Source organism: Mugil cephalus, chromosome 6 (genome assembly GCF_022458985.1).
Source record: "Mugil cephalus isolate CIBA_MC_2020 chromosome 6, CIBA_Mcephalus_1.1, whole genome shotgun sequence".
Taxonomy (NCBI): domain Eukaryota; kingdom Metazoa; phylum Chordata; class Actinopteri; order Mugiliformes; family Mugilidae; genus Mugil; species Mugil cephalus.
Genome location: NC_061775.1, coordinates 7,495,580 through 7,520,958, shown reverse-complemented (window position 1 = coordinate 7,520,958; position 25,379 = coordinate 7,495,580). Strand labels below are relative to the sequence as shown.

General features: G+C 46.0%; 2 protein-coding genes across 4 annotated transcripts; one reads left to right on the top strand and one right to left on the bottom strand.

Annotated features, from left to right (window-relative positions):
* Positions 1–612: 612 nt before the first annotated feature.
* atp5f1d (ATP synthase F1 subunit delta) lies at positions 613–6,564 on the bottom strand. Its single transcript, XM_047588378.1, has 5 exons — positions 6,330–6,564; positions 5,465–5,618; positions 5,078–5,166; positions 901–1,030; positions 613–750 (listed from the first exon to the last, which is right to left on the bottom strand). The coding sequence occupies exons 1-4, from the start codon at positions 6,444–6,446 to the stop codon at positions 908–910; spliced, it is 483 nt and encodes a 160-aa protein (XP_047444334.1). The 5' UTR covers positions 6,447–6,564; the 3' UTR covers positions 613–750; positions 901–907.
* Positions 6,565–8,031: 1,467 nt separating this feature from the next.
* Positions 8,032–23,563, top strand: cbarpb (CACN subunit beta associated regulatory protein b). 3 transcript variants are annotated; one of them, XM_047587649.1, is made up of 11 exons: positions 8,032–8,168; positions 9,063–9,293; positions 10,051–10,123; positions 11,250–11,392; positions 13,161–13,222; positions 14,335–14,497; positions 14,948–15,119; positions 15,433–15,585; positions 16,597–16,834; positions 17,914–18,103; positions 19,104–23,563. In XM_047587649.1, the coding sequence occupies exons 3-11, from the start codon at positions 10,076–10,078 to the stop codon at positions 20,629–20,631; spliced, it is 2,697 nt and encodes an 898-aa protein (XP_047443605.1). In that variant the 5' UTR covers positions 8,032–8,168; positions 9,063–9,293; positions 10,051–10,075; the 3' UTR covers positions 20,632–23,563. The 3 variants fall into 3 exon arrangements, with proteins under 3 accessions (XP_047443605.1, XP_047443607.1, XP_047443606.1); XM_047587651.1 differs by lacking the exon at positions 9,063–9,293 and having other exon boundaries at positions 8,084–8,168; XM_047587650.1 differs by lacking the exons at positions 8,032–8,168; positions 9,063–9,293 and adding an exon at positions 9,318–9,540.
* Positions 23,564–25,379: the final 1,816 nt, after the last annotated feature.

Genomic DNA, 25,379 nt, shown 5'->3' with positions numbered 1-25,379 from the left:
GGGGCCTGCGATTATGAAACACGAGAAAGGCCGGCTTTTCCACAGGATGAGCAGCGCAGGACTTTTCCTGGCTCTGTCACAGCAGTCTGACGTCACCAGCCGTAACTTGCAAGGTCTGCCAACACATTCAAAAGTAGCGACACCGGATTCCTTATAATTCCAGCCCACGTGTGGTTCTGCTACAGTAAAAGTGACTAAGCTTTCTGTGAAAACAAAAACCGACAAAGAGTGACCTGATTCAGACAGAGGATCTCTTGAGCAGTTACACTGAGGATAATCAGATCCAGCCGTGGCTGTGTGACAAATGTAACGACGGTTCCTTCCCTGAAATTGCGGTTTGCCGGGAAGCCGAAGAAAAATCTGATTATGTGAAAACCTCCCCGTGCAAAGTACGGCTGATCTCTGCTGCCCCCAAGTGGCATCGCCGCGACATGGGCGTCTTTTTGTGACTCATTCGGGCAAGTATTTAATAATAGCGTGCAACTTTGACACACTGGTGCGTCGTAGATTCTCAAGTTGATATTATTATCTACTGAGTCAATGTACCACATCACACGCACTAATCAGCACAGGACATGAGCAGGTTTAAAGAAAGCAACGCCAACTCCACCGCCAGGTAACTCCAAATAAATTTATTTTTTCATTTCATCCACTGTACAAAGAAAGCATGGAATCTTCTGGACACTGACGTGACGGAGCTGGAAACACAGATGGACCATCGATTTCCATCGAAGAAACAGAAAAGATTACCTAGAAGGAAAAATAAGCATAGAGCGTTAAGTGAGCACTAATTTCCACCATAATCGGTATCATTAACAGTTGTAAATAGTCCTGCATTATTGTCCTGTTAGATGAAATATATCAAGAGCACATCGCTGTAATCAGATCATGCTGTCGTACCACTGGTTTACTCCAGAGCCTTGATGATGGCCTCGTTGGCCTCTATGCTGATCTGAACGGCCGCTCTCGCAGCCTCGTCAGATGTCCCGGCCAGCTCGGACTGGGCCTTCTCCAGGTTAGCTTTGGCTGCCTAAAAATAAACAGAACATGTAGATATGAGGAGCAAGCACAAATACAGCAGATATTATTACCCCGGTCTCTTGTCATCTGTCAAATAACTCCCAAACAAAGCCCGTTATTCAGAGGAAAAAAATAAAAAATAAAAAAATCAAGTGCACAAGGCGAAACTAATCAACCACCCAAAAAACACAAACCAGGGATAATTGGGATGTAAAAGTCGGAGCGGCACAGCTGGGCGAGAGTGAGTCAAAAGCGAGGAGACAGAAGAGGAGAGAAAATCCCCACTGCCTCTTTGCTCTGAAAGCTCCATTTGTCACAGTCGCGATTAGAAACGAGAAATGCCAAACATAGCTGGAAGTTAAAGGTCTCTCAGTGGGGATTTGACACATCTGCTATAACTCAACAGTGACTGACCTTTCCCTCCTTATTAACAGTGTGGGCCCATGTGCATTGTTACTACAGAGTGGAAGACGGCGAGGGAGAAATAACTCATTTACTGCCACGAAGTCGACCCGACAGTGACGCTGCCCAAGGTCAACGGGCGACACCTCGGCGGCGAGAGCGTAACGGGCCCTGCCCGGCATTAACAAGACTGACATTCAAACAAGGACTCGACGTTAACGTCCAGCTCCCGCGCTGATCAGGAGGATTATCATCAGCTGGGAGGCGCCCCCGCAGATCACAATCAGAAAAAAAAATAAAAAAATAATAATAATAAGCGTGTGGGTTTGAAGGATGATCTCTGCTGTCAGAGAGCGTGACCAGGCTGAACAATGAGGACGTATTGGGTCTAGATGTGCATCACACAGATCTCATTAAATGGAAAAGATCCGCAAAGAAACGACATTCTGAAGGCACCGTTTGTCAACCATGTGCTGCCCCTACTGGTTGTTGAAGAGTGGAGGAGTTCATACACTGATCAGCCATAACATTATGACCACCGGCAGGTCAAGTGTAGGTGCAGGTTGTGTAAACTAGGCAGCGAGCTGATACGTAGTTCTTAAAGTCGATGAGTTAGAAGAAGCAGAAAAAATGGACAATGGGACAGAAGAGGAGGGACTCCAGACTGAATCTCCCCGTCTGGAGTGGTCAGCACCTACCAAAAATAGTCAAAGGAAGGAAACTGCGCTGAACTGAAAACGAGGTCGCGCCAAAGCAAAACTGGTTCAGGAGCGGTTTGAGGAAAACGACTAGTTCACGGTGTGACTTGACCTCCAAATTCCCCAGATCTCAATACAATCAAGCATCCGTGGAATGTGCTGGACCAAGAGTAAGAATTTACCAGCTCTGCTCCCTGTACACATGGTGACTAAATGTACTTCATGTGTGCTCTGAGAGGAAGCTCCTCCTTTCCAACTATTTCAACTGATAAACTATGACATCAGCTCTGCTGCAAACTTGACACACACCCACACCATCATCATAATGATATCAAAGGGAGGAACACGCAGGTTTTCTTACCCACCTCCACAAAGATGCTCAACAGAGCCGCCTGAGATTATAATATTCAGGGACACATCGGGTTCAGAGATAATTGCTGCAGAACTCAGAAAGCAACGTTTAAGACTACAAAACTGTTTCAGACTTAAAATAAAGCAATGGATAGCAAACACCAGCAGCTCCAAATCAAAGTCATGTCTTAAATAAACTGCTTGAGAGGTCCACATTAGAGAAGGACGTATCAGACGGGACATGAAAAGCCGTGAACGTGACTTATTGATTTTAATAAATCTTTGACAGACTACTAGTGAAATAACTCTGGAAATTAAGTCCCCAGTGCTGCGGTCATACTCATTAAACGCCACAAATATCGATCTCTCATTAAAAACATGTACTAATGAGGGGGATCAATGCAACTATTATATGACTAGTCATTAAAGTAAACACCGGGGCAGTGAATGCAATTAGAGGAACACATGCACAATGTCACACAATCGATCAACGGACCTGCATTAAATCCTGTCCTCAGTGCAACTTTTAACGCTCAATGCACGTAGGAACTCTGTCAGCAGGATTCACTCTGGATTGCGTTACCGTTTTGTTTTTCAGAACTTTTTGTTTCACGGCACAATAACAGTAACCACTGATGGAAGCGACTCTATTTATATCTATCCTGTTCTATTTTAGGCCACACTTATTGGCTGACACAGAAGTTTCTCCTATTAGAAAAAACAAGACATGAAACTGAGCAACCTCCTAGTCACCGTCTCTCCCCAGGCTTTAAACAATATAAATCCACCATACTGAGTAAACTTATACAAACATTTCATCAACACACACCTTTTTCAGGAGGATGGAGTTTCTTCTTCTATTTGTGTCTGTGTGTAATGCTGACTACAATGTACTCATTCAATGGCCCAGGGTAGGGACTGGATTATGTTAATGCATTCCATCACAGTTTAATCACTTTACCCTGACAGGTGTCCAAAAAAAAAGAAACAAAGATTGCAACTTCTATTGTTTGCCCACATACTTTTGTATATAAAGTGCTGCTTCTTAAACTGCACATTGGGACTAAACGAATTGTAACATGTGGAGCGTTCTCAGGGCACGGCACTGGTCGTCATGCGGATTATATCACGCCTTATGGTGAAGCATGGCGGTGGTGGCATCATGGTGACACGAGGGTTTTAAGTCAGATTTGACCCTGAAGAATGAGCTGCTAAGTGCAGGAAACCTTAGACGGATGAGGTGGACATGTTTCACAATGAATCAAACTGTACCACCCAACACAACATTGGAAGGGATTCATGGACAAGTCTCTGAAGGTCCTACAACAAACCAGATTTAAACAGTATACAGTAGAAATGGGTGATAAAATATCGTACAAAAACAATCCCCCACGATGAGAATTTGCCATCTTGTGATAAATGTGATAAATGCGAGTTGATGACGTGGGTTTACAACACGTCCTCGCAGCCGCTCACAGCACTAGCTCACCTATGGCTAAACGAGGCTCCTCATTAATTATATGGAGCTGGTTCGGATGTCATAAGGTGGATGTGGAACAAACTTGTCCGATATGCAAGGTTTGCAAAAAAAAAAGAAAAAGTCAAAAAGGTAATGGCAAAGAATAGCAACGCAACAAATTTATTCCACTACCTGAAGTACAACCACCAGAGTACAAGAGAGTCAGCAAATGCATCAAAAGAAAGCACATCCTCCGGTAGATTACAGTGACCAGACGTCCCCCATGTCTGGGGACAAACCCTGTCCCAGATTTTAGCATTTTATGACTGAGAAAAAAAAATGCTTCAGGCTACAACAATGGTTGTGCTATTGACATCACAGACAAAGCAGTTTAAACACCTTTAGATATGAATATTTAAACCTATGTAAGAAGCTTATTTGACTTAATTGGCCAGTATCATCTTAAAGCTCTCAATACAGAAAGTAGCGACACATTGAATCAAAAACATGGATTGGAAGTATCATATTTTTATTGTGATTTTTATCATTAACGCCAGAATGGCAAAATTTATTGGGATACATTGTTTAGGTCATATCGGTCATAGCTAGCATATGGTACTCCACAACATACTGGCCAGTGTGAGGAGTATCTTCAGCAATAGACTTATTAAGCCAAAATGCATCAGAGACCGGCACAGGATGTCATCCTGCCTGTAGCCATCAAACCTAATAACTCATCCTGCTGAGTGTCGGCCTCTGTAATCTCTCTTTATATTTTGGACTCTGCTATAATGAAATGTAACCATCCTCTGCAAATTGTATACTTTGTTTATATTGTTGTTCTGTTTTTTTCCCCTTACATTTTTTTATTTATTTTATATATAGTTATTTTATTCTATTTGTATTTGACTCCATCTCCTTTCAACTGTCACTTTATGGGAGCAACTGCAACAAAACCACTTTCCTGTGTCACCTCGTGGATGTCAATATCATTTCACCATAAGTGAAGTAGGTTCACTAATTATCAAAGCTACACTCTGGGTATGAAACGGTTAACTACAGTTAACTGTATATTAGGTTATACTGTCCAACGTTTGTGCAGTTAAGCTTTAGTGTGTATGTGAGTGAGGTGAGGCTTTGTACTCACTGCAGCGTCCAGCTGGTCCAAGGGAACAGCCTCCTCAGCTAGCAGCTGCACTGAAGCATCAGCGTTGACTGTTACTGACCCACTGCTCACTGCACAGATACATATATACAGTGTTAACATCACATGCTGACAAACTGTCTTCCTCACTTTAAAAAAATAAATAAACACTGCCCACTTCCAGGTTTCTTTTCTATTGTGTATTTTTCTGTTATGAATTTGTTTCATTTCTATGAACAGCTGAAAGTGGACACCAAAATATTTGGTCCAGGAAACCATGCATTAAACGGGCATCTAGCATTTAAACAGTGAAATCATAACAAGGACGAGCTGTAATCATTTGTTTGGCTCTTCACGGTTGGCCTCATTTTTTGCTGAGGAAAATCTTACCAAAGTATTTGACAGAGGAGCCGTCGTCGTTGAAGACTGTGACAACACCGGGCCTGAGCACCTGCAGGGTGGGTACGTGGGCAGGAAGGATACCGAATGCACCAGTGAGCGTGGGCACATCCACCTGCTTTACACTGGCCTCCTTGAAAAATACCTGGTATGGAAGACACACAGACAAGACATTCACTTCAGGAAAAACAAAGATCAACATAAACAATGACGGAACTAAGACACAGGTATGAAAATGCAAAATATGCTTTGGAACATTAGCACAAAATACTCTAACATGACACAACCACTGGTGGTGCGCATTTGTCCTTAAGTTTTCTAAAGCATTATACTACTCTAACATTTTTTTCTTTACTACACTGTTGACTAGATTCATTCTGCAGCAGAAAGCGGAGTAGGTGTAAAGCACTATACAACTAGACTCTAATCAACTTCAAGGTTACAGATTAGCATTTGACATGCTAGGTCTGCGTATGGTTTAAGGCATTTACGCTCATGCTAATGCAACATAATTTAACATGTGGGGGTCAAAGACAGACTTGGATATTTATAAACTTGAAAAGAGGTACACTACAAATGATAGTTTAGCAGACAGCCGGTCAAAGACACTGAATGACAGCTAGCTTAGCTGGCCAAGCTAAACGTTACAGTGCTACTACTAACCAGCCTGCGTGCATTGCCTGCTATTGTCTGTTTAGCAATGGAGGCTTAAAACTGCATCAATACCAATCTGCTTGTCACTTTCGGAGATTTTCCGCAAACTGTGCCGGTGCGTTTCAACGAAAAATAACGTTAGCGTGCAAGGTAGCTGGCTAGCCGGGCCTGAGAAGCCTCGCCAATAACGTTGGCCAAGTACCTGTGTCGGGGAGGCAAAAGTGAAGGACATCTGCGGGGCTCCGGAGGCTGCCTCGGCGTAGGAGCGACTCTGCCTCAGCACGGGGAGAGCGCGGCGGAGAAACCTTGCTGCCATCATGTCTGAAAATCGGATTTTATTCAAGCACCAGTAAATGACAGAGATCCCCGAGCCCTTGCGTCGAACCACTCGGTGTGCGGGTTTGGTAGGACAAGGACGTTGGGAGCCTACCCACAAGGCTTTGCGGCGGCGCAAAAGAAGCTGGGTAACGTAGTTTTATGGGAGGAAAATGACCAAAACACAACAGTGTGCGTTAAGAGATGCGCTAAGAAAATTAGCTTTGATATGGAAGAGTTATTTTGTCTTGTCAATATGTTGTGAATTTCTACTAAAACTTTAGTTTTAAGAAGTGATAAACAGCGTTTCTGTTAGCTGCTTGAAAACGTGTTTGTCATTCTTAATTATATTTATATAATATATATATGTATTATAGAGGTGTATTTATAGATGAATAGCTCGGCAAGCTACTAATCCAATAACTTTCTTATTTCCCATATTTACTGTAATAATGTTGGTACAACATCTGTTTTCCATCCTGCCTCCGGACAAGGACCAGCAGACTGAGAAATAGCCTTTTCTTCCCCAGAGCTGTGACCTTACTCTGCCCCAATGCTTCCCCCCAGCTCCCCTCTACACATCCTCTACACACCCCTCAACTCCTCACTGACTAAAGACTGTTACACCATCACCACTGCACTTGAAACAATCTGTTTGCACAGTACTATGTTATGTATTATGTAATAAGCTACTGCTTATTATTTATACACTGTTTAATGCTGGCTTTATCTGTAGCTATTTTATCTAATCTATTATCAATAGCTCATTTCCTCTAGTGTAAATGACATTATAGGTCTTATTTATAGTCTACTTACATTTAATGCACAAATCCATCTGTATAATATGTTCATAGTACCTCAATCAGTCATTGTGTATATATATGTATATCTGTATGTCTCTTGCTCAGTCACCTGTGTAAATGGTCTCACCTGTACATAGGTTTCCATCTGTAAATATTGCCCATATGCTTTAAAAAGAACCTTTACCATACCGCTTAGATACCACACTATTTATGTTATATGCACATACTGCTTATTGCACTTCTGGTTAGATACTAAACTGCGTTTCGTTTCTCTGTACCTGTACATGTGTAATGACAATAAAGCTGAACCTAATCTCATAAATAAACTACCGAGCACACATCGCCAGAAGATGGCGCCAAAACCCCGCAGCAGGACAACACAAGGCTACAGCAGATCAGACAGACAGGGGCCCACTGGTCTAGTTTAAGGGCCAAGTTCTTGATGCATTTCACTCGTATGGCGCCATACACACACTAAAAGTGAAAGACTAGCCAACGGACAGAGCTGTTTGTCTGTTTTGCTTTATTCTTTTTCCAACACGTGCAAGCAAGCGGCTGCTTCTGTAAAAAATAACCTGCTAAATAAGTTCATAAAACAAGTAAGAGGAACCTCGTAGCTGCTAAATGTAAATAATGTGTGGTTGTACTGCTGTGGTTCACATGGCTGAGACAGTCAAACCTCCCCAGGTCTTGACGCAGATGTGAGGTCTGACTGATCATTTTTGAGAAACCCTTCAATCGTTTACCTCACTCCTTGCGTCACGTGGTGCGCCTCTGACCGGGGTGGTGGGCGTGTCTTAAACGGCGGGGTTTCATTCATAAATACTTTTAGCTTTAAAAGTCCACATTAAAGTGTCCGCGGGAGAGTTTTGCGTTTTTGTCTTCGCCCCTCCGCTCCTGAATGGACCGGGCTGATCGAGGAGGTGAGTGCTTCCGTCGCCGCGTGCCGCTCTTTCCCGGGTTTGTTTGCGTGCAGCCGCGTTCAAATCGTGAGCCGCCTTGGTCGGGACTGATGGAAATCATGAGCTCCCTGTGAAATTTCGAGATTAATATTGAACGTTCCAGCTTCGCGTTGCCCGTTTCTAAGTTTGCGATCGGCTTAAATCTGTTGTTTTATCACAAAATGGGCTTTTAGATTTTTTGGACTAGATTAAATCTGCTCAGACCTCTATAAGGAAACAGCTGCCAGTGTCAGAGCCGATTCCCATTACTCTGTTCCGGAGAGGGGGAAAATCCTGACGTACCCGAGCCATAGGAAACGGCATGTCGTCTTTACTGAAACTAAATTTCGCAATAAACAATTTATTACAGTTTTCAGCATCTTCTACGTGTTTGCTTTGCTACAAAGCTGCATGGAGGTAAATCACTAATGTATGGGGCGATGCTGTGACACCAGAGATGCAGCTCGTACACGGAAATTTCGTTAGGCATGAGGGGACACGGCATTGCTGGGACACCCATGTCTCACCATCTGCTCTGGCAACTAATCAATAGAGCAATCTTCAGGGTCTGCAACATTACAGAAGTAAGCAGAAAGCAATCAAACATTAGGATACACATTTTTTTCCTTTATCTCCTATAAATAGGTAATTCATTCTTACATATCTGTATGTCTTAACAGCTCTGCAAAGACTGCACATTGTGGCTGCAGACTATCTGTCAGTTCCATCTGGTTACTATGGAGTTTCCTTTTATCTTTTTTTCTTTTTGTTCCATCTACTGAACGCAGTGACTCGGTTTAGGGTTTTGTAGGGGAACAGTATAGAGAAACAAACTACTGAATAATTAACCAGCCCTTTCTGTATGTTTGTTGTCAGCCATGCAGCACTGCCATCCTGTTGCTCCGAGGCCAGTGGGCCAGCCCTGAGGGGAGAAACGCTGCCACTGCCGCTGCCGCCGCTGCTGCTGCTGCTCGGGCTCAGTCGGCTGGGTGGGCTGAGGCGGCTGAGGATGCAGCAAGGGAGCTGAGGAGGAGACTCCTAAGTTACAGCCCGACGCGCGCACGCACACACATCCAGAGCTGCTGCTGCGCACTGCCCTCCATCAGGGTAAGATCACTGGGCTGCTAGAAGAAGCAGGATGTGGTACGGCAACTGTCAGGGAAGGCGTGCTGGCCGCAGCCTGATGTGCTTTTTTTCCCGTAACAGTTTTTCATGCTCGGGCTGTAGGGAATTAGGCAGCAAAGAGCTCGGGCAATAGCTTACAGGTTGTGGTGCTGAAAGTTGAGTGCTGCAGTGACTGGCAAGCGAGCAAGGAGTGCTGAAGGCTGCTGGCATGTTGCTTCTCCCTTGCTGGGTGAGTAGATCTATCCAGTGTGAGTGTGTGGGCGTTTGGTGCAGCAGTAGCAGTATTAATGGCTATGATCTGTTACAGCAAACGCATAGCAGCAGCAGCAGTAGTGGAACTGTAGTAGCCGGCGTTTAGTGAGAGCTGCTGTTTCTCTCTGTCCTCTGTGTGTGTGTGTGTTTGTGTGTGTGTGTGTGAGTGGGAGGCAGACAGAGAGACTTGGGGCTGATATAGAATTATGGGTGACGATTAACAGCCGAGCTGCTAACGCTTTGCATCTTGTATGAGGTTCGATGGACGCATGCGGTCACACAACGTGCACGTTTCCCGTCTCCTCTCGCAGCCTTTTAAGGCTGTCTTCAGAAACATTTAAGCAATACATGTGCAGCACGTCTAATGTTATCAACCCAGATAAGAAGCAGGACATTTGGAAGCTGTGATTTGATGAACAGCTCCAGTAACAGTCATTTCCTTTGTGTATTTTTGTCTGTGTGTTTGTGTGTGTGTGTTGTCTCTCAGGGGGACCCTCTAGTTGGCCTGGACCATGAGCAATGAGTCTACCGTCTGGAACCTCCTACCAGAAAACTCCACAGTAAGCCTGCCCTCCACCGCCGGCCTATTCTCCAACTTCCTGTGTTTCTGAACTGCGCGCAGCTCGCCGCCAGAGCCGTACGCTGCCCCTCGTGCAGTCCTCTGGCCGATTGACTGGCTAATAGAGAACATCCTGACCTGGACCTGAAATAATTAAATCTCCGATCTAATCTGAGCTTTAATTTCCCCTTGCAGAGAGAAATTACAGCGTGACGTCAGAGTCTAGCGCTCATCAACACTCGCAGCTCGCTCTCGTCCTAGCACAAGACCCCACCCATAAGATCATCGTTTTGATATCAGAAGTCTGTTCTGCTTTTTGTACACCCCCCCCAGCCGCTGTGACCGTCTGCGGATCCTCACTTCTGCACGCCGTCTTGTCATTTTATTGAAACAGCCTCTATTCGTGTTCTGTGGCTGACGCGGCCCAAAAATACATCTACTGCAGGAACAAATGTTTGCTAGCAGGACTGAACAAACAAGCAGGGTTTGACTTGAGCGAGACAATTTTTTCTCAACAGTCCCCTCTGCTCACGTGGACTGAATGAAGTCAGTCAGTTAATAGAGACGTTGAGGTGCGTTTACGCGGGTGAAACGGGCTCGGCGTCGCTGTCCGAAGATGCGAACCGCAGCATCCACCAGTGTTCCTTGTGTGCGGTTAATTCACTCAACTGCAGTCCACCCCGGGAGAGCCTCTCCACAGCTGAGGTACACCGTGGACAGGTTAATAGCCCTGGCATTTATTGATTAATTGCACAGTTGTATTTATAGATTGATTTTATGCAGGCCGAACCTACCAGTGGGCCTGAATCAATCTCGTGAGCTGCGTGGTGCTACAGGGCGGGTAAAACAGCTGCTGTTGCTGGGGTGTGAGGCGTTTCACATTGTAAACCAAATGTCTGTGAATCCCATTAACTGAAGTGGGAACATGAGTTTTTTTTTTTTTTTTTTTTTTTCGTGCTAGTGCCACTGTGAGATGTGGGTCTGAATGGGGCTGCAAAAATACCAGGTGAAAAATTGCAAAAAGGATATTTTAAATAATGGTCACAGGACTTTCCTGATCAATCATCAATTTATTTGTCTGTCCAGATAATTTAAAATCTCTTTTTCTTTTTTTTTTTTTGCTTTAGGAGATCCCATTCGAGGCTGAGGAGCAGCAGGACGACTATGGCCTGCTCCTGGTGATCCTCTCCATCTTCCTGGTGGGATCGCTGATCTTCATCTCTGTCTTCCTCATCGCTTGCCGCCGCCGAAGAGGCCAATGGTGTGACAGGTGCGACACGAAAAATCACCACCTCAATTTTGTTTGGGGGAGGGGGGACACCCACTAACCCACAGTGACTCCTAAATAGCGTGACAGCACAGAGCCCAAAAACATCAATAAATAAGGGTGGACATTATAACTGCAGCAGCTGCTCAATTTAATTAGGGCGTTGTATTACACGATAACCTTATAAAGGCTTTGTTGTTCAGTTTTCTTTGACGTGGTGCCTATTCAAGTCTGGCCATTTTTGAAGTAACAGAAGTCGGCGTTGCATTGATTACCATTATAACACTTATTAATGACGCCTGGTTTCCTAAAAAGTTCCTAGAAAATTCTACAAAAACTGTAGTCCCAGGTGCATGACTTCTATCACTCACATGCAGCTGCTAATTTGAGTGATGACGCTTATTGAAATCGCAAGTGAAGCTAGCATCTAGACGTAGAAGTTCTCCGGGGCAATTCCATTACCAGGCGAGCGGACGACTTAAAGCATCACGCAGTCAAAGGAAGCTGTACGGCAGCAGGTGGTAGGACACTAATGTTACCCTTCAGAGACACGTGTGCATGTTAAAGCAGGCAACGCGGCGCACTCAGTCATTACACATGTCTGCTGTTTGAGTGTCAGGAACCCCCGCCCCCCGCCTCCCATGTGGAGCTGTTATGAAAACACCTTGGTGAACATTCAGTATTCGTGCTCATTTGTTTGTGATTCATCTGTGTTTATTCAGCGGTAAGATGGCTGACCCTCGGGACTCTTTGTCCCTCTCCACGGCAGCGTGCATCACCGCGTACACTCAAGCACGCGAGGGGCAGATAAACAAGGGAGCGCCGAGGCTGAGGCGTGAAGAGGCTGGGGCTGGGAGCGCAAAAGTAGAGTCGGGGAGACCGGTACAAATGATGAGTGTAATGAGATTTCATAGCAGCCATCGGCGGTGATTAATCTTGCGTCTCAACCCAGAGCTACGTGCGCGCAGAGAATACACACACACGCGCGCGCGCGCACACACACACAAGCTCGCGTGCGCGGTAGCAGGAGCAGCAGAGGAAATGAAAAGACGAGGAGAAGCACATATCTGGGTGGATGGAGAAATCCCTCAAGTCGCGCACACACACACACACACACACAAGCGCACGAATGCAAGTCATAGATGAGCACAAAGAAATCCAAGGGAGAGAAACGACTAGGAAGAGCTTTCGGTTTCTTTTTTCCGCCTCATAGATAGATAGATAGATAGATAGATAGATAGATAGATAGATACTTGTGGTATTCATGTGATAAATCCTGTTCATGGGATCTGGGAAACACTGTCAGCAGCTACTAAAGATGTTAAAACAGAGATGTTTTCGGAGAAGAGCACAACACGCTCCATCCCCTAACCAGTATGACCTTCATTGTGCATAATCTCCCTACCCTTAGAGATGAGTGGAACTATACAATCCAATAAAGCCCCATCAGTTCAAGAAGTCCCTTGGCCCTGAAGGTTATCAAGTTACTGGCAATGATTTAGGCGCTCATTGATTGCGCAGCGAGGCAGGCAGCGTTTGGACAAACAGTCAGTCCTAATACCGTACAGTTGTTTCGATGCTCGCGTTTAGACTGTTGACCTGCATCGTTTTCTCCGGGCAGAAGGGTCAAGCAGGATCACCGAGCATAAGCATACCATAAAGGTAGCCCGTGCGGATGCCCGCATCGGCGGGCTCTTTCGGACGGGAAGGCAGACTTCGCGGGTAATCGTGTCACGGCATCGATCTGAATGTTTCTGTTTCTGTGCCCCAGGGCCAACGATGACCCCGAGAAAACCAACACCACCTACATGGAGGAGTCTCAGCCCACCCACGGTAAGAGGCGAGCTGGCTAAGAAGACGCGGAAGAAACGTAGCGAGCGAGGGGGATAGGGCAGCAGATAAAGACGCGACAGCTGAGCGAGGGAGGGGAGAGTAATGGAGACAGTGCAGCTGCTGGGAGATGGAGGGATAGTACTCTTGAAGCAGCGTGTCAGCACAAACGTGCAACATCTATTCCATTTAGAATATAGTGATCTGGCTCCAATTAGATGAAGTAGCCGTGCCATTCCTGGAACACATTTTTTGGACCGGCGCACTCTGTATCCAGTGGATTTATTGGAAGGCAGCATCGGTTTGACGCCAAAGCCGGCTTTTTTTAAATTTAATTTTCCGGTCCACAGTTTGTCCCATTATCATCAGCGACCCTCAACGAAGGTTCCAAAACTTTTGACGCTCGACATCGGACATACAGTTACTGTATTAAACTGTAAATAGTAAAGCAGATGCGAGCAGAGTAAGGATGAAGTTATCTGAGCATTTTGAGGCGTTTTATAGTGGAAAGGGGAATGGTTCATGACATGGTCCACACAAACACTTGAATCAGGGTGATCTGCTTCAGCCATTCAGTGGAGTACATTACATTAAACATCACCTGAAACAAGGACAAGTTTTCACCAAAAATGATGTAAAGAGTCAACTTGAGAGGAAAATTTAACCTGAGGGAAATGCCAGTGTTAACTTTCGTGATTGTCATTCAAATAAATGTTGAGAGTTTCAAGTCAAACAACAGACATCAACTTCATAGGGATCCTAAAAGAACATTTAGCCAAAATCAGTGGGGTACCTCCTCTGGGGAGCACGAGTTTCTGTACAAAGTAAGGCACCGTCCTTTTTTATCGGTACAGAGAAAATTCAGAGAATGGATAAAAATGCTTGCACACGAGTAAACATCATCAGGAATTCAGTAAGATTCATCCTTCGTCCAACATGAATGTTGCACAGATATTTAAGTATGAACTGAGCCAAGCTACTAGCACATCTGAAAATTCTGAATTCACTAAATGACTTTAAATAAAAAATCTAAAGTCTAAATTGCTATCTTGTTGTCTTTTCTTCTTTTGTCATGTTATTCACTTATTTTTCTCTTCTGTCTTTTTCGTGGCCAGAAATCACCATCAGGGTGGATGAGTCAGACTGCCTGTCCATGGCCAGCTCTCACGACCAAGAGACAGAGCGCTTCCTCTCCACGGGCCCCACGGGCCGCCGCGTCTCCTTCAACGAGGCCGCGCTCTTCGACCACAGCAAGAAGGCCCAGGAGAAGGGCCGCAGGTCAGGAAAGCCAGCGCACTCGCACATGGCCACATTTGCAAATCTTTACGATTCAGCTCTCGACTCTCAATCACGTCTGCGCGCTCCGTGCTTACTGCTTTCTAAGATCAAAGGCCGTAAATAATTTATTGCGCCGGACTCACTTCTGTGTTAGTTTAGGGTTAAGAATTAATTCAGGATGCATTATGTATGTTGAGAACACAAAGAGCTCTCAACCTTTCTCATTACTTCGCTGCCCGACTTTTCTCTTCGAGCCCTGAGTGTGATACACAAATTCTTCAAAAGGAATTATCCTGTGGGGCTGAAACTAAGATCTATTGTAGCTCGTGATGTGTTTGAAGTCCGATAACCCCCGCTGGCTATTTGTCTGTTGTGCAAGGATAAGCTTCATGATTTAAAACCTTCAGGGATTTAACAGCTTTCTATTTTACTCACTGTTTTACGACTCAGGTACACTCTGACCGAGGGCGACTTTCACCACCTGAAGAACGCGCGGCTCACGCACCTCCACATACCTCCCCCGGCCCTCAAGATCGTCACCATCCACGAGTGCGACTCGGCTGAGAACACCATCACCATGACGACGCGCCCCGCTGCTAAGTCAGCGCTTTCCATCTTCCAGGTGACAGCCTTGACCTCCTATTAGACTGATGTATCATTAGTCTTGGCGGCCAATTAGAAAATCTATCACTCGGATCAATCCAAGAAAATGTACCAACCTAATGTACCCAAACGGGGAGTTCAGGGACCTCTCTTTCGGCTCATTTCTACTGGCCCAACATTGATTTCACATTTAGCCGAAGCAATCGCTAGTGCTGGGATGACAGCCTGGGAAGGGAATGTGGACTTGACGTTCACTCGCGGGTGTTACCTAAACACGGTGGCAGTTTTGCAGTCGATGCCGTTCCAGCTCCTGTGTCTGTGCTTCCCTCCAGCCGATGCTGTGTCCCCTGCCACAGACGGCGCTGACCAGCTTGAGTGTCAACCCCAGCAGCGCCCTGCCCGGAGACTCCCTCAACTCTGTGGTGGACACCAGCTTCTGTGACAACACTGTGGCCCTCAGCATCAAGGAACCAACCTCCAGCTCTGTAAGATATTCCCCTTCAACACGCATTCAAACGTAGAGCGCACACCAGTCAGCCGCAACATTAAAACCACTTCCAGGAGAAGTGAATAACATTGACCATCATGTGACAATACAATGTTCTGCTGGGAAACATGTGGACCTGGCATTTGTTTGGATGTTACTTAGACATGTACCACCCACGCAGACCAGACAAGACACCCCCATCCCATAGCAGCCATCCCCAACAGACAAACACACACAAACAGTTTAGAAACAATAACAACAACAACAACAAAAACATAAAAAAAAACAGTACAAGGTATTGCCCTGGCCTCCAAATTCACTAATCTGTGGGAAGATCCACAGAGGCCCCTCCCCTCAAACCATAGGACCCAAAGGCCCCCACTAACATTCAGTTTCCAGACACCACAGGACACCCTCAGAAGGCCCATGTCAATTCTCTGATAAGTCACAACAGTTTTGGAGGCACAAGGGAGGCCTACACAATATCAGAAATTTTGTGCATATATTATCATCAACTGTGTGACTGCGCTGTATGGTCACAAATACCTTGTAAATACCTAATAATTGTATGCATACAAATTATCTGTCAGAATCTGTGCATGTCTTGAGCCACCCAGGTTATTCTATACCCAAAATACACCTGGACCTGTTGGGTTGTTGGTTCCCTTGACTTGTTGGTTATAGCTGTAGAAGCTCATGTTTTCAAAAGCAGAGCAAGACATGAGTGTAGAATAAAGGCCAACATGACGGCTGTGGAGTTAATCATTAATCGTCTGCAGAGAGATGCAGTTTCTTAAGTCGGCTAGTCTTTACGCCCACCAGCCAGTCAACCAGTGAGTCATCCAAACGAACATTACAGGGTCACAGAGCCCGAGGGAGAAGACCAGCAAGAATGATGGCTGACGGGTAAACATGGACGCCTGTGTAGATCATCACTGTCAGACGGGATTGTGTACAGGCTACTACTCCTGGCAGGTTTCTTTCTGATTACGTCTCTCCCTCTGCTCAGATTGAGGTGATAGGAGTAGGGCCCCGGGGCAGAGGCAGCAGTGTCAGTGTTGGAGAAAGGGCAGCGGTGGGGAGCGGTGCCTTTCCTGCCGGCGGCGGTGCAGGGAGCCCGAGACCGGTGCTGCAGTTCCTCACTAAACTGCGGCGCCATGCCAGTCTGGAGGGGGCCAGTCCTTACTTTAAGATCAAGAAATGGAAGCTGGACAGCAGCCAGAGAGCGTCAAGTCTGGACACAAGAGGTATGGGATCCCTGATGGTGTACGGTGCGTTCCATTTAACTCGGAGGGCGGAATTCAGCACGGTGGGTTGTAAAATCTTTGGTTGATTAGATATTTTTTATATATTTTTTTAATTTTCCCCCCACAAATTTCAATTTCTTTAAATACTCATCAACGTAAATACAGCATATTTTACTAAAGGGATAAATGGAGGCAGGAGACGTTACTCATTCAGTGATACAGGAGCTGTCTCAACAGTGCACCGCTTCACACAGAGCGCCACACTAGACTGTCAATCTGAGCCTCGTGTACACAGTAGGCCCCGCCCCTATCGCTACTGAGCCAATTACGATTTTGCATAGTACACACTGACTCTGTCAGGTTCCCCGCAATTGGCCGAGAGCCTGTTCAGTCCCCAGGTAAAGTTAAAACATTAATCTGTCAGTTATTTTCTTCTATTTATTCTTTCTTCTTTCTGCATATTTGAACCTGTGCATTATTTGAATAGTTAACTATTGAAAGCAAAATAACAATAACAATGTAAATTTATAAAAAGCACTAGGCCGAGTTTAATATAGAACACATATACTGTAGTAGGTAGGGGGTCCCTACTTAATCTCAGTTTGGGGGTCCTTGGCCTGAAAAACAAACCCTGGTGTGAAATGTGTTACAGTATTTTGAAAAAGGCCTAAATGCATCAGGATAATTTATTTGTGCGTTTATTGTTTTCGTTCTTCGTTCTTCATGATAAACGGATAACGGTTAAGCGCAGGGCTCTAGCAACCAACTGTGAGGAGGATACATGCGTACCAGACAGATGGCTCAGTGACGCAAAGTTTGGTCGTTCCAGATAAATTTCGTCCCTTGAGTGAATCCTCCCTGCTGATCCCCCTTCAGCCTATATACAAACAGTTCTCCCTGCTCTTCCCCAGGCCCACTTTTTTTTTTTTTTATCACACCAAGGGACTGAAACAAAGATCACAAAATCCCCCTTGGAAAACTCGACAGCCGACGGAAGCTTTCCGCTGAATTAAGCGTTGCTTCACTCCTGCTGGTGCACAACTCGCGTAACTCACTGCTCCATCTCTGCGTTCTCCCAGGCTCCCCGAAGAGGAGGCAGTTCCAGCGCCAGCGAGCCGCCAGCGAGAGCATGGACCAGGACGACAACGACGCGCACCACATAGACCTCATCCAGTACATCGCCCGCACCCAGGACGTCGCCTACCGCCCGAGCCAGCCCACCACACGCCTCCTCTCGCCTCCTTCAACACCACCCCCCTCACTCGGCAGGTATCTTTAATTCCCTTGCCATTCATCCCGTCCACTGCTTTGCTGCCTTGCACTCATTTCTTTGCAGCGCCTGGAAAACCTGGTGATTTACAGTGATCCACACATCCGTGCTCCCAGCTCTCCACCCGCAAATGTGAGCGTGTGCCAGGTGAAACAGCTTCGCAAAGTCATCGTGTTTTCAGTAGCAACCGAGCAGTGACGCAAGACGCGTGTATGGAAATTTTCAGTGGTCACTAAAAAATGAAACATTACTTTGGGAAACTGTCCCCCTTTTCATTGTTTTAGACTAATTGTTTTGCTGTGACCCTTGATTAGATTATGACGCACAGTGCAAATTATAACTATCAGAGCGGAGCGGAGGATTAGGACGTGGGGTTTATATCTGGCATAAGGAACCATTCCATCGCCGACATGGTCTGATACTGTCATGATGTCCTCAAAGTCACAACAGTCATTGCAGTGTTATTCCTTTCAGTTATTTTGAGTCATAATAGCGGGTTTTAAGTTTAAGCTTAATAACAAGAATAGTCAGTTGGTGTTTGCTTTCTGTTTTCCTATGCTGAACAGTAGAATAAAGACAAAATCAGCGTTTCCTGTTCATGTTTAGATGTTTATTGTTGAAAATCAATTTCCTGGTAGCAGCCAGGGGCACGATAATTTGATGATCCTCATGCTCATTTACTCAAGTCATGTTATGTTTCATGCATTACGTGCTTTTGAAACTCGCTGTCCCAAGATGAAAGCGCGGAATTTCTGAGAATTTCCCAACCTCACATGGTTTTAACTACTCAGCTGAGTTCTCTTAAGGACATGCAGCAGCAGCCATTGCAAGCCATAAAATTCATACTGTGCACTGTGACCACGGCCATGTCTCAGACGAAGGTGTTGTTCGGTCAAATGCTCCGACAGTTGTGTTGCATGCCACTTTCCTTCTCCTCTTTCTTTTCTTCTCATCTCTTTCATTTTATCTTGTCTCCGCGTCCCTGTTCTCACGCTGCAGGGTAGAGGTGGAGGTGATTGTGGAGCCCAGCTGCAGCCGTGGAGGACCAGGGGTGATTGGCCTGTCCCCTGATCCCCAAGAAGAAGCGCTGTCCGTGGCAAGAAGGGAAAGTGCCAACCCGTCGGACCCAGCTGATCCCCAGGATGCCCAGTCACTTTACAAAGACATTTGGACGCTACGCGCGACGCTCGAACAGTACGCCGCCTCAGACCAGAGCAGCAACAACGACAGGAACTCGGTGTGCAGTGATGCCGACAGTGTGTGTTCACTGGGCGGACGCACGGACACAGAAAGAACAGAGCTCCCCAGCTACCCATCCCAGGATTTAGGGGATGAGGCAGATGGCGGAGAGGATGATAGGGACTTCTTTATGAATGTGGATGAGAAGTCGGGGTTGAAGGAGACCAAAAAGCGGAAACAGGGAAGCACAGACTCGGAGCGAGGTGGCAGCGACGGAGAAACAGGGACTCGCAAGCTGCTGCAGATGGACAGTGGCTACGCGTCTATAGAGGCTCCATCCCGAGGCCCGGAAGACCTGCGGCTGTTTGGGAGCAGCAGCATCACCGGCAGTCCAAAGGACAGAACGGCCCACGAGAAAAGGCACCACTTCACCAACGCGGGACGAACGGGTACCATCGGCGAGAGCTTTGAGTCTCACCTCTTCGAGGAAGAGCCCGAAGATGAGTTGCTGGGCGCCAGTGGAGGAGCTTCCGTTGAAACAGGCGCCAGTTCTCTGAGCTGGTTCCCATACGGACAGATGCTCATGCCTCGGGAGGCCACCCAGCCTCCGCCTCAAGCGCTCACCTTGCACCGGCGAGATTACAGCATCGACGAGAAGACGGACGCCCTCTTCCACGAGTTTCTCCGCCACGACCCTCAGTTCGACCAGCAGGAATCGCCGCTGAGAAAGCACCGTTCCCGGATCCACCTCAGAAAGCAGTGGCAGCGCCACAAGCAGTGGAGCGACCCCGGTGTCCGGCACTTCCAGTCCTCCTTTGAGAGGCAGCGGACCCCGCTGCGGAGGGGTGACAGCGTGAACTACCCCCTGGACACGAGCTACCACAGTACACTGCCCCGCATTGTCAGCGCGCCTGACGAGGAGAGCAGCGACGGGACCGGCAGCACTCCTGACACTCCAAAGGTGGAGCCCACTACTACCAGGGATGACGGAAAGGACAAGGAGCAGGGTGCTCCCGTCAGAGACGCTGAGGGCCACGTATCCTCCCCTCTTTCTCTTCGTCCGTCCATTTCAGATAGAGATGCGGGGGTTAGTGAGCACCCTGACTCTCAGGAGGACAGCAAACAGACGTCCGGTCAGCCTCCCGAACCCTCAGGTGAGCGTTCACCCCCTCAGCTGCCCGACTCTTTAGGCTACGGGCCGCAAACCATCACGGCAGAGCTCACGGACAAACTGACTGCTAACCTGGACGAGAGGCTGTACAGGGGGCTCCGCAGGACCAAGGACACGGCCACCGAGTGTGTGACGGTGGCGGCCACACACGCTTCTCCAGACCACAGCCCAGTGTAGCAGGGCTCCAGTCCTCCTCCTCCTCCTCCTCAAACTCACTCGTGCTGATAACACGCTTTTCTTGTGTTTGGTTTGTCTCGCCTCAGTTTAAACATCCCTCTGTGTGCAGCTTTAATGTTGTGATCCAGATCCATAGCGAAAACCTTGCAAAATGTGCTTTAAATCAGTCCACAAGTAAGCGCTTGCTCCCAGATAATTGGGGCTACAGCCGATCCACCGTCCTCGTCTGTGCAAACCGTTCAGTGTCACCGTTTTACATTTCGCCCGACGACGAAAATAGAAAATGATGGATGCTAACATATCAGAAACGACACGAGTTTAGTAATAACTGCTTCCTCACTGAGTAATTCTGTGTAGTCTGTTTCCATCTCTGATGCTGTCTTTCCTGTCTGTGCTAGAATAAATGAAGCGGAGGGCTCTTATGGCCTCCTTGATCCACTGTGAAACCAGGTGCTATGTAGAAAGCTACTGAACTGAACTGGACACAGCAGTTACCTGCCGGTCCTGTGGCCATACACCATTGGATAATAAGCCGTTTTACCATATTTTACGAGATTGGTTCAAATTAGTCTAAATTAAGCATTATTTATCATGACGTCGGTCCATGCTAGGACAACCAGACTTTTAATTTCAAACGAAGGGCCTTCTCAAGGAGCGTCACACTTTCCCAAAAGGTCCAGAGAACCCCAAATTCCTCAATTCCGTCTTTTGAAAATGGATCCTTTGTGTCGTCATTAAGTGTGCAGCTGATCACGATGCTTGTTGTATTTGACCAAAAATGCATACCTGCTCTGTAACAATTTTTTTGTTTATCCTCATTGGTTTGTTTAATGAGTAGAAACACATTTTTGTACGTCTGCATTGCTTAAAATGAAAAGTGTGGAAGGTTTGAAGAGGACAGATGTCCCGCACCGACTGACACGACTATCAGACTAGACGGGCTCCAGCACTCTGGTATAATGACTCCTTATCAGCCACACATATAACGGATGTATTTACATGAGCTATGACTCCGAGTATTACTGGGATTCGCCGACATGACGTGTCTGTCCTTGCATGGAGAACAGGCTCGTACTCATCAGGCAGGTTTACAGCCATGACACGGGCACTCACATTGAAGCCGTTAGACACAATGACTGCCTTCACAGATGTTTAGTGTTTATTGAATTTACAAGAAAGGCATGTGTTATCGTGCATGGGGCTCCCATAACAGGCTTTACTTGTCCACATATGACATTCTTGTTTTCCCTCCTCGTCCTCCTCTTCTGCTGAGATAGTCGACGCCGCAGTAGATGCTTCCCTCGAGGGTTGAGTACTTCACTTCCTGCCAGCTTTTAAAACCAAACCGAACAAAGGCCGCATCTGTATTTAAATTCAATATATTTTTCTCCTGTTTTGCTTCTTGGCGTTTACGACAGGCTGCCGCTCACGTACAACCATGTCACCAGATTAGGTCTCGCTGGCGAAGAATGCGCGCGATGGCCACAAACGCTGTATGTAAATAATCTGCTTTCACGTCGTCAGCTGCAGCGGCAGGTTGAGCGTAACCCAGTTTTGCTCACGATATCTTTTTCTCAGAGGGAGTGCAGGGCTCTCCGTCTCTCCCACATGCAGGGGGGGGGGGATCACAGCAGAAGATGGTGTTGAATATTAATCATAAGAGAACAAGGGAAGCCCTTCCTCGGGTCTCCTGATCTCTTTGAGGCTGTTGCTATGCAGTGGATCGAAAGGAGTGAACTGAAATATCAGAGGAACAAACATTATCCTCCGCTCTTTGTCTGGGAGGATGATGACGCTCCTTTCCAGCCTGCCCAGATTAGATCTGTCTCCCGTTCGTGACTCCTCTTGTGGCTAAGTGAGGCAGGAGCCGTGTTCCTCATTAGCAGAACAATGGCCGAGATGAAAGGAGGTGAGCCCATCGCTCTCTCTTTTCTTTCCCATCACACACATTCAGCCATTATGCCATCATTAAGATTATGGCACAATTCTGTGATGTTCTTTTTTTTTTTTTTTTACGACGGCACTAATCAGCAGGAAGGGGATGAAATATCAGCAATTTCCCTCTCAGTTAAGGCGGCAGTGGCATCTTGACTATGGTGAGTCTGGTGAAAGACAAAGACGGGTACACTTCATTCAGACCTAAAGCCGGAACGTGTCAGAGCTCAGATCCAGCTGGAGATGACAACAGTCCAGCCAAGGCAGAGAAAATGGCCACGACTGCATTAAGATCAGTACATCTGTACAAATATTGAAGTTTGCCGTGTACACAAGCACAATGTCGCAAGAGCTAGACTAAATCAATGTCCTTTAATAGGTTTAGACAGATGCTGTGTAACTCGGGACACTGTGGTAAATGGTGTTAGTGTACTAACCAGTAGCCTGTCAAATGCAGTGAAGCATAGCCATGTGTAGGTCTGCATGAGAGTTAACATTTTAGTGCAAATCTTTTCTCAGACTTATGGTACAATCCGATCAGGTCCATAGTTAATGTCATTTGTTTAAGGCAACAGTCAAAACGTTGGTATGACTAGAAATTTTGTATTTTATGGAATCTACTTTTAAGAGTCATGCTAGGATGCTGTAACTGATGAGATTTTGTGAGATTTATCTCCCTGAAAGTAGAAATATTTCTGTATTCCTTGCTTGTTAGTAAACTGCTTAATTTCTCAAAGGAGATCGACGAGCTTTCTTAACGACGTTGCTTTAGTTGATCCAAATCTATCGAGCCTTGAGGGACCAAATTGTTTTAAAAAGAATAATAAAAAAGTACTATTTTAGGGTTTGTTTTGAAATCTGTGAATAAACGAATGAAGCAAAAAACGGTTATAACGTGGCTTTTTTCAAAGCAGTGCTTGCTAATCAAGGCGTGGGAATGGATCACAGAGAGGGTTCCCTCTCATGAATCTCATTTCATTTTTCTCTGTTGCCTTGACTCGTATTGATTTCTTGCCTCTCCTTATCACCTCCTCCAAATTAACCGGAGAGAAAAGCCAAATCCAGCCTGTGATCTACAAAGGAAACCTCTCAAATGTCTTCCTTCCACATCTTATAATATATTGCCTTTGGTTCAGTTAGTTAAACTGGAGGGTCCACATTCACAAATGGTCACATACAGTCATACCAATGAACATCTTGTCCCAATGACTGTGGTTATTATAGCATTAAAGAATTTCCACAGTTTATTACAGTCTTTCAGGAAATTGTTGAGATATTTTATCCAAAACCAATGGCCATATGTAAGGAGGTGTGAACTCCATGACCTCCATGATGTCAGCCAAAGGCTTCTTGCAAAGAGGTGCAACGTTAGTGGAGCTTGTAATCATGTTTACTTCGACTGTAAAGTTGAATGTTTTGACACGGAGGTCTACACGGTTTGACTCGCTTTTGGAACCACCCTCAAGTGGCCATTAGAGGAACTGCATCATTGGTGAACACGAAAGTTCTGCTCAGATTTTTTTTTATGGCAATCCGTCAAATAGTCGTTGATATATTGTAATATATTTATATGACTGGAAATAATTACAGAACACGATACAGTTTTCTCAGAATCTATAACAAGTTGCCATGTCAACCGCTCTGTGAAATGGTCCCATAGGACCATGAGTAAAGCGAAAAGAAAAAAAATTCAAATTAAGTACAGTGTATGATGCAACATTTATTTGTCACAGGTGGAGGTAGGCAGGGCAGAGTGTAGTATAAACCAAACTAAAGTCTGTGTGAATCTGCCGGAAGTGTGGGTGGGTCCTCGTTAACGCTGCTACACATGACTCCACTCTCAGGCCAAACTGCGCAGACTCTGGCTCCAACTCGTAAGTTGTCAAGGGAAAGCAAACTGCAGAGTGTTGCTGGCAGCAATGGACTGCAGGGAGGGGTTTACACGGGCAGATGCCTCTGATGCCAAATAAGAGCTTTTACAAGGACTAAAGTAAGAGTCTCATTACTGTAATGGAATGCAAATAAACATATTCTTTTGATCACAGTATTGTAACAGGATACACATTGTTCTACGAGGTAGTAACTAATTCACTGATTTCCCCAAGTTACTGGAATGATTATTAAAGATCAGGAAAGAAGAAAATAACTAGAGAAATACAATAAGAAAGGGCTGCTACAAAAACAAACCGAGCCCTTCAACAAACTCTCAACAGTCTCTACGACTTTGCCTCAAGATATATCATTTCATATCTTTAGTTCACTTGGAAGACTATTTTCATAACAACAAATGTTGTGTCCCCAGTCAAATAACTGCCAGCGCAGTTATTTAATCCACATCACTTTGCACTTAATACTGACGGACAGCAGGGTGGAAAGAGCAGAGCAGCCTGAAACAAGTGACAGCCATTCATTAAAGAGTTGGGGATGAATGTGAAGCTCTGGGGATTCTGACAATAACGTTTTCTGAAAGAGAGGGGGGGAGCTGCGCTCTCAGACTGCCTCGCCTCTCCGGGTTTGTTTCACTCCTTTGCATCATCCCGGAGTTCACCTCCGCCGCTGTCGTCTCCATTACGTGCCAGCCAATCACTGAGCCAGAGACCTCAGCTGTCAGCCCGTCGGGAGCCTGTAGTGGGGTTTCCTTCTGTGTGTGCGGATACGTCACCGTTGGTGCAGTGTGGAAAATCCAGAGAAACATCCTCAGAGGTTGTCAGACCCAGTATTCATCTCCAAGTCTCTCTCAGTTCGCCAGCCTAAACATGCGGCTTCAGTGTCATCGCATATAAAAATAATTGTCATTGTGAACAGGCACAAGT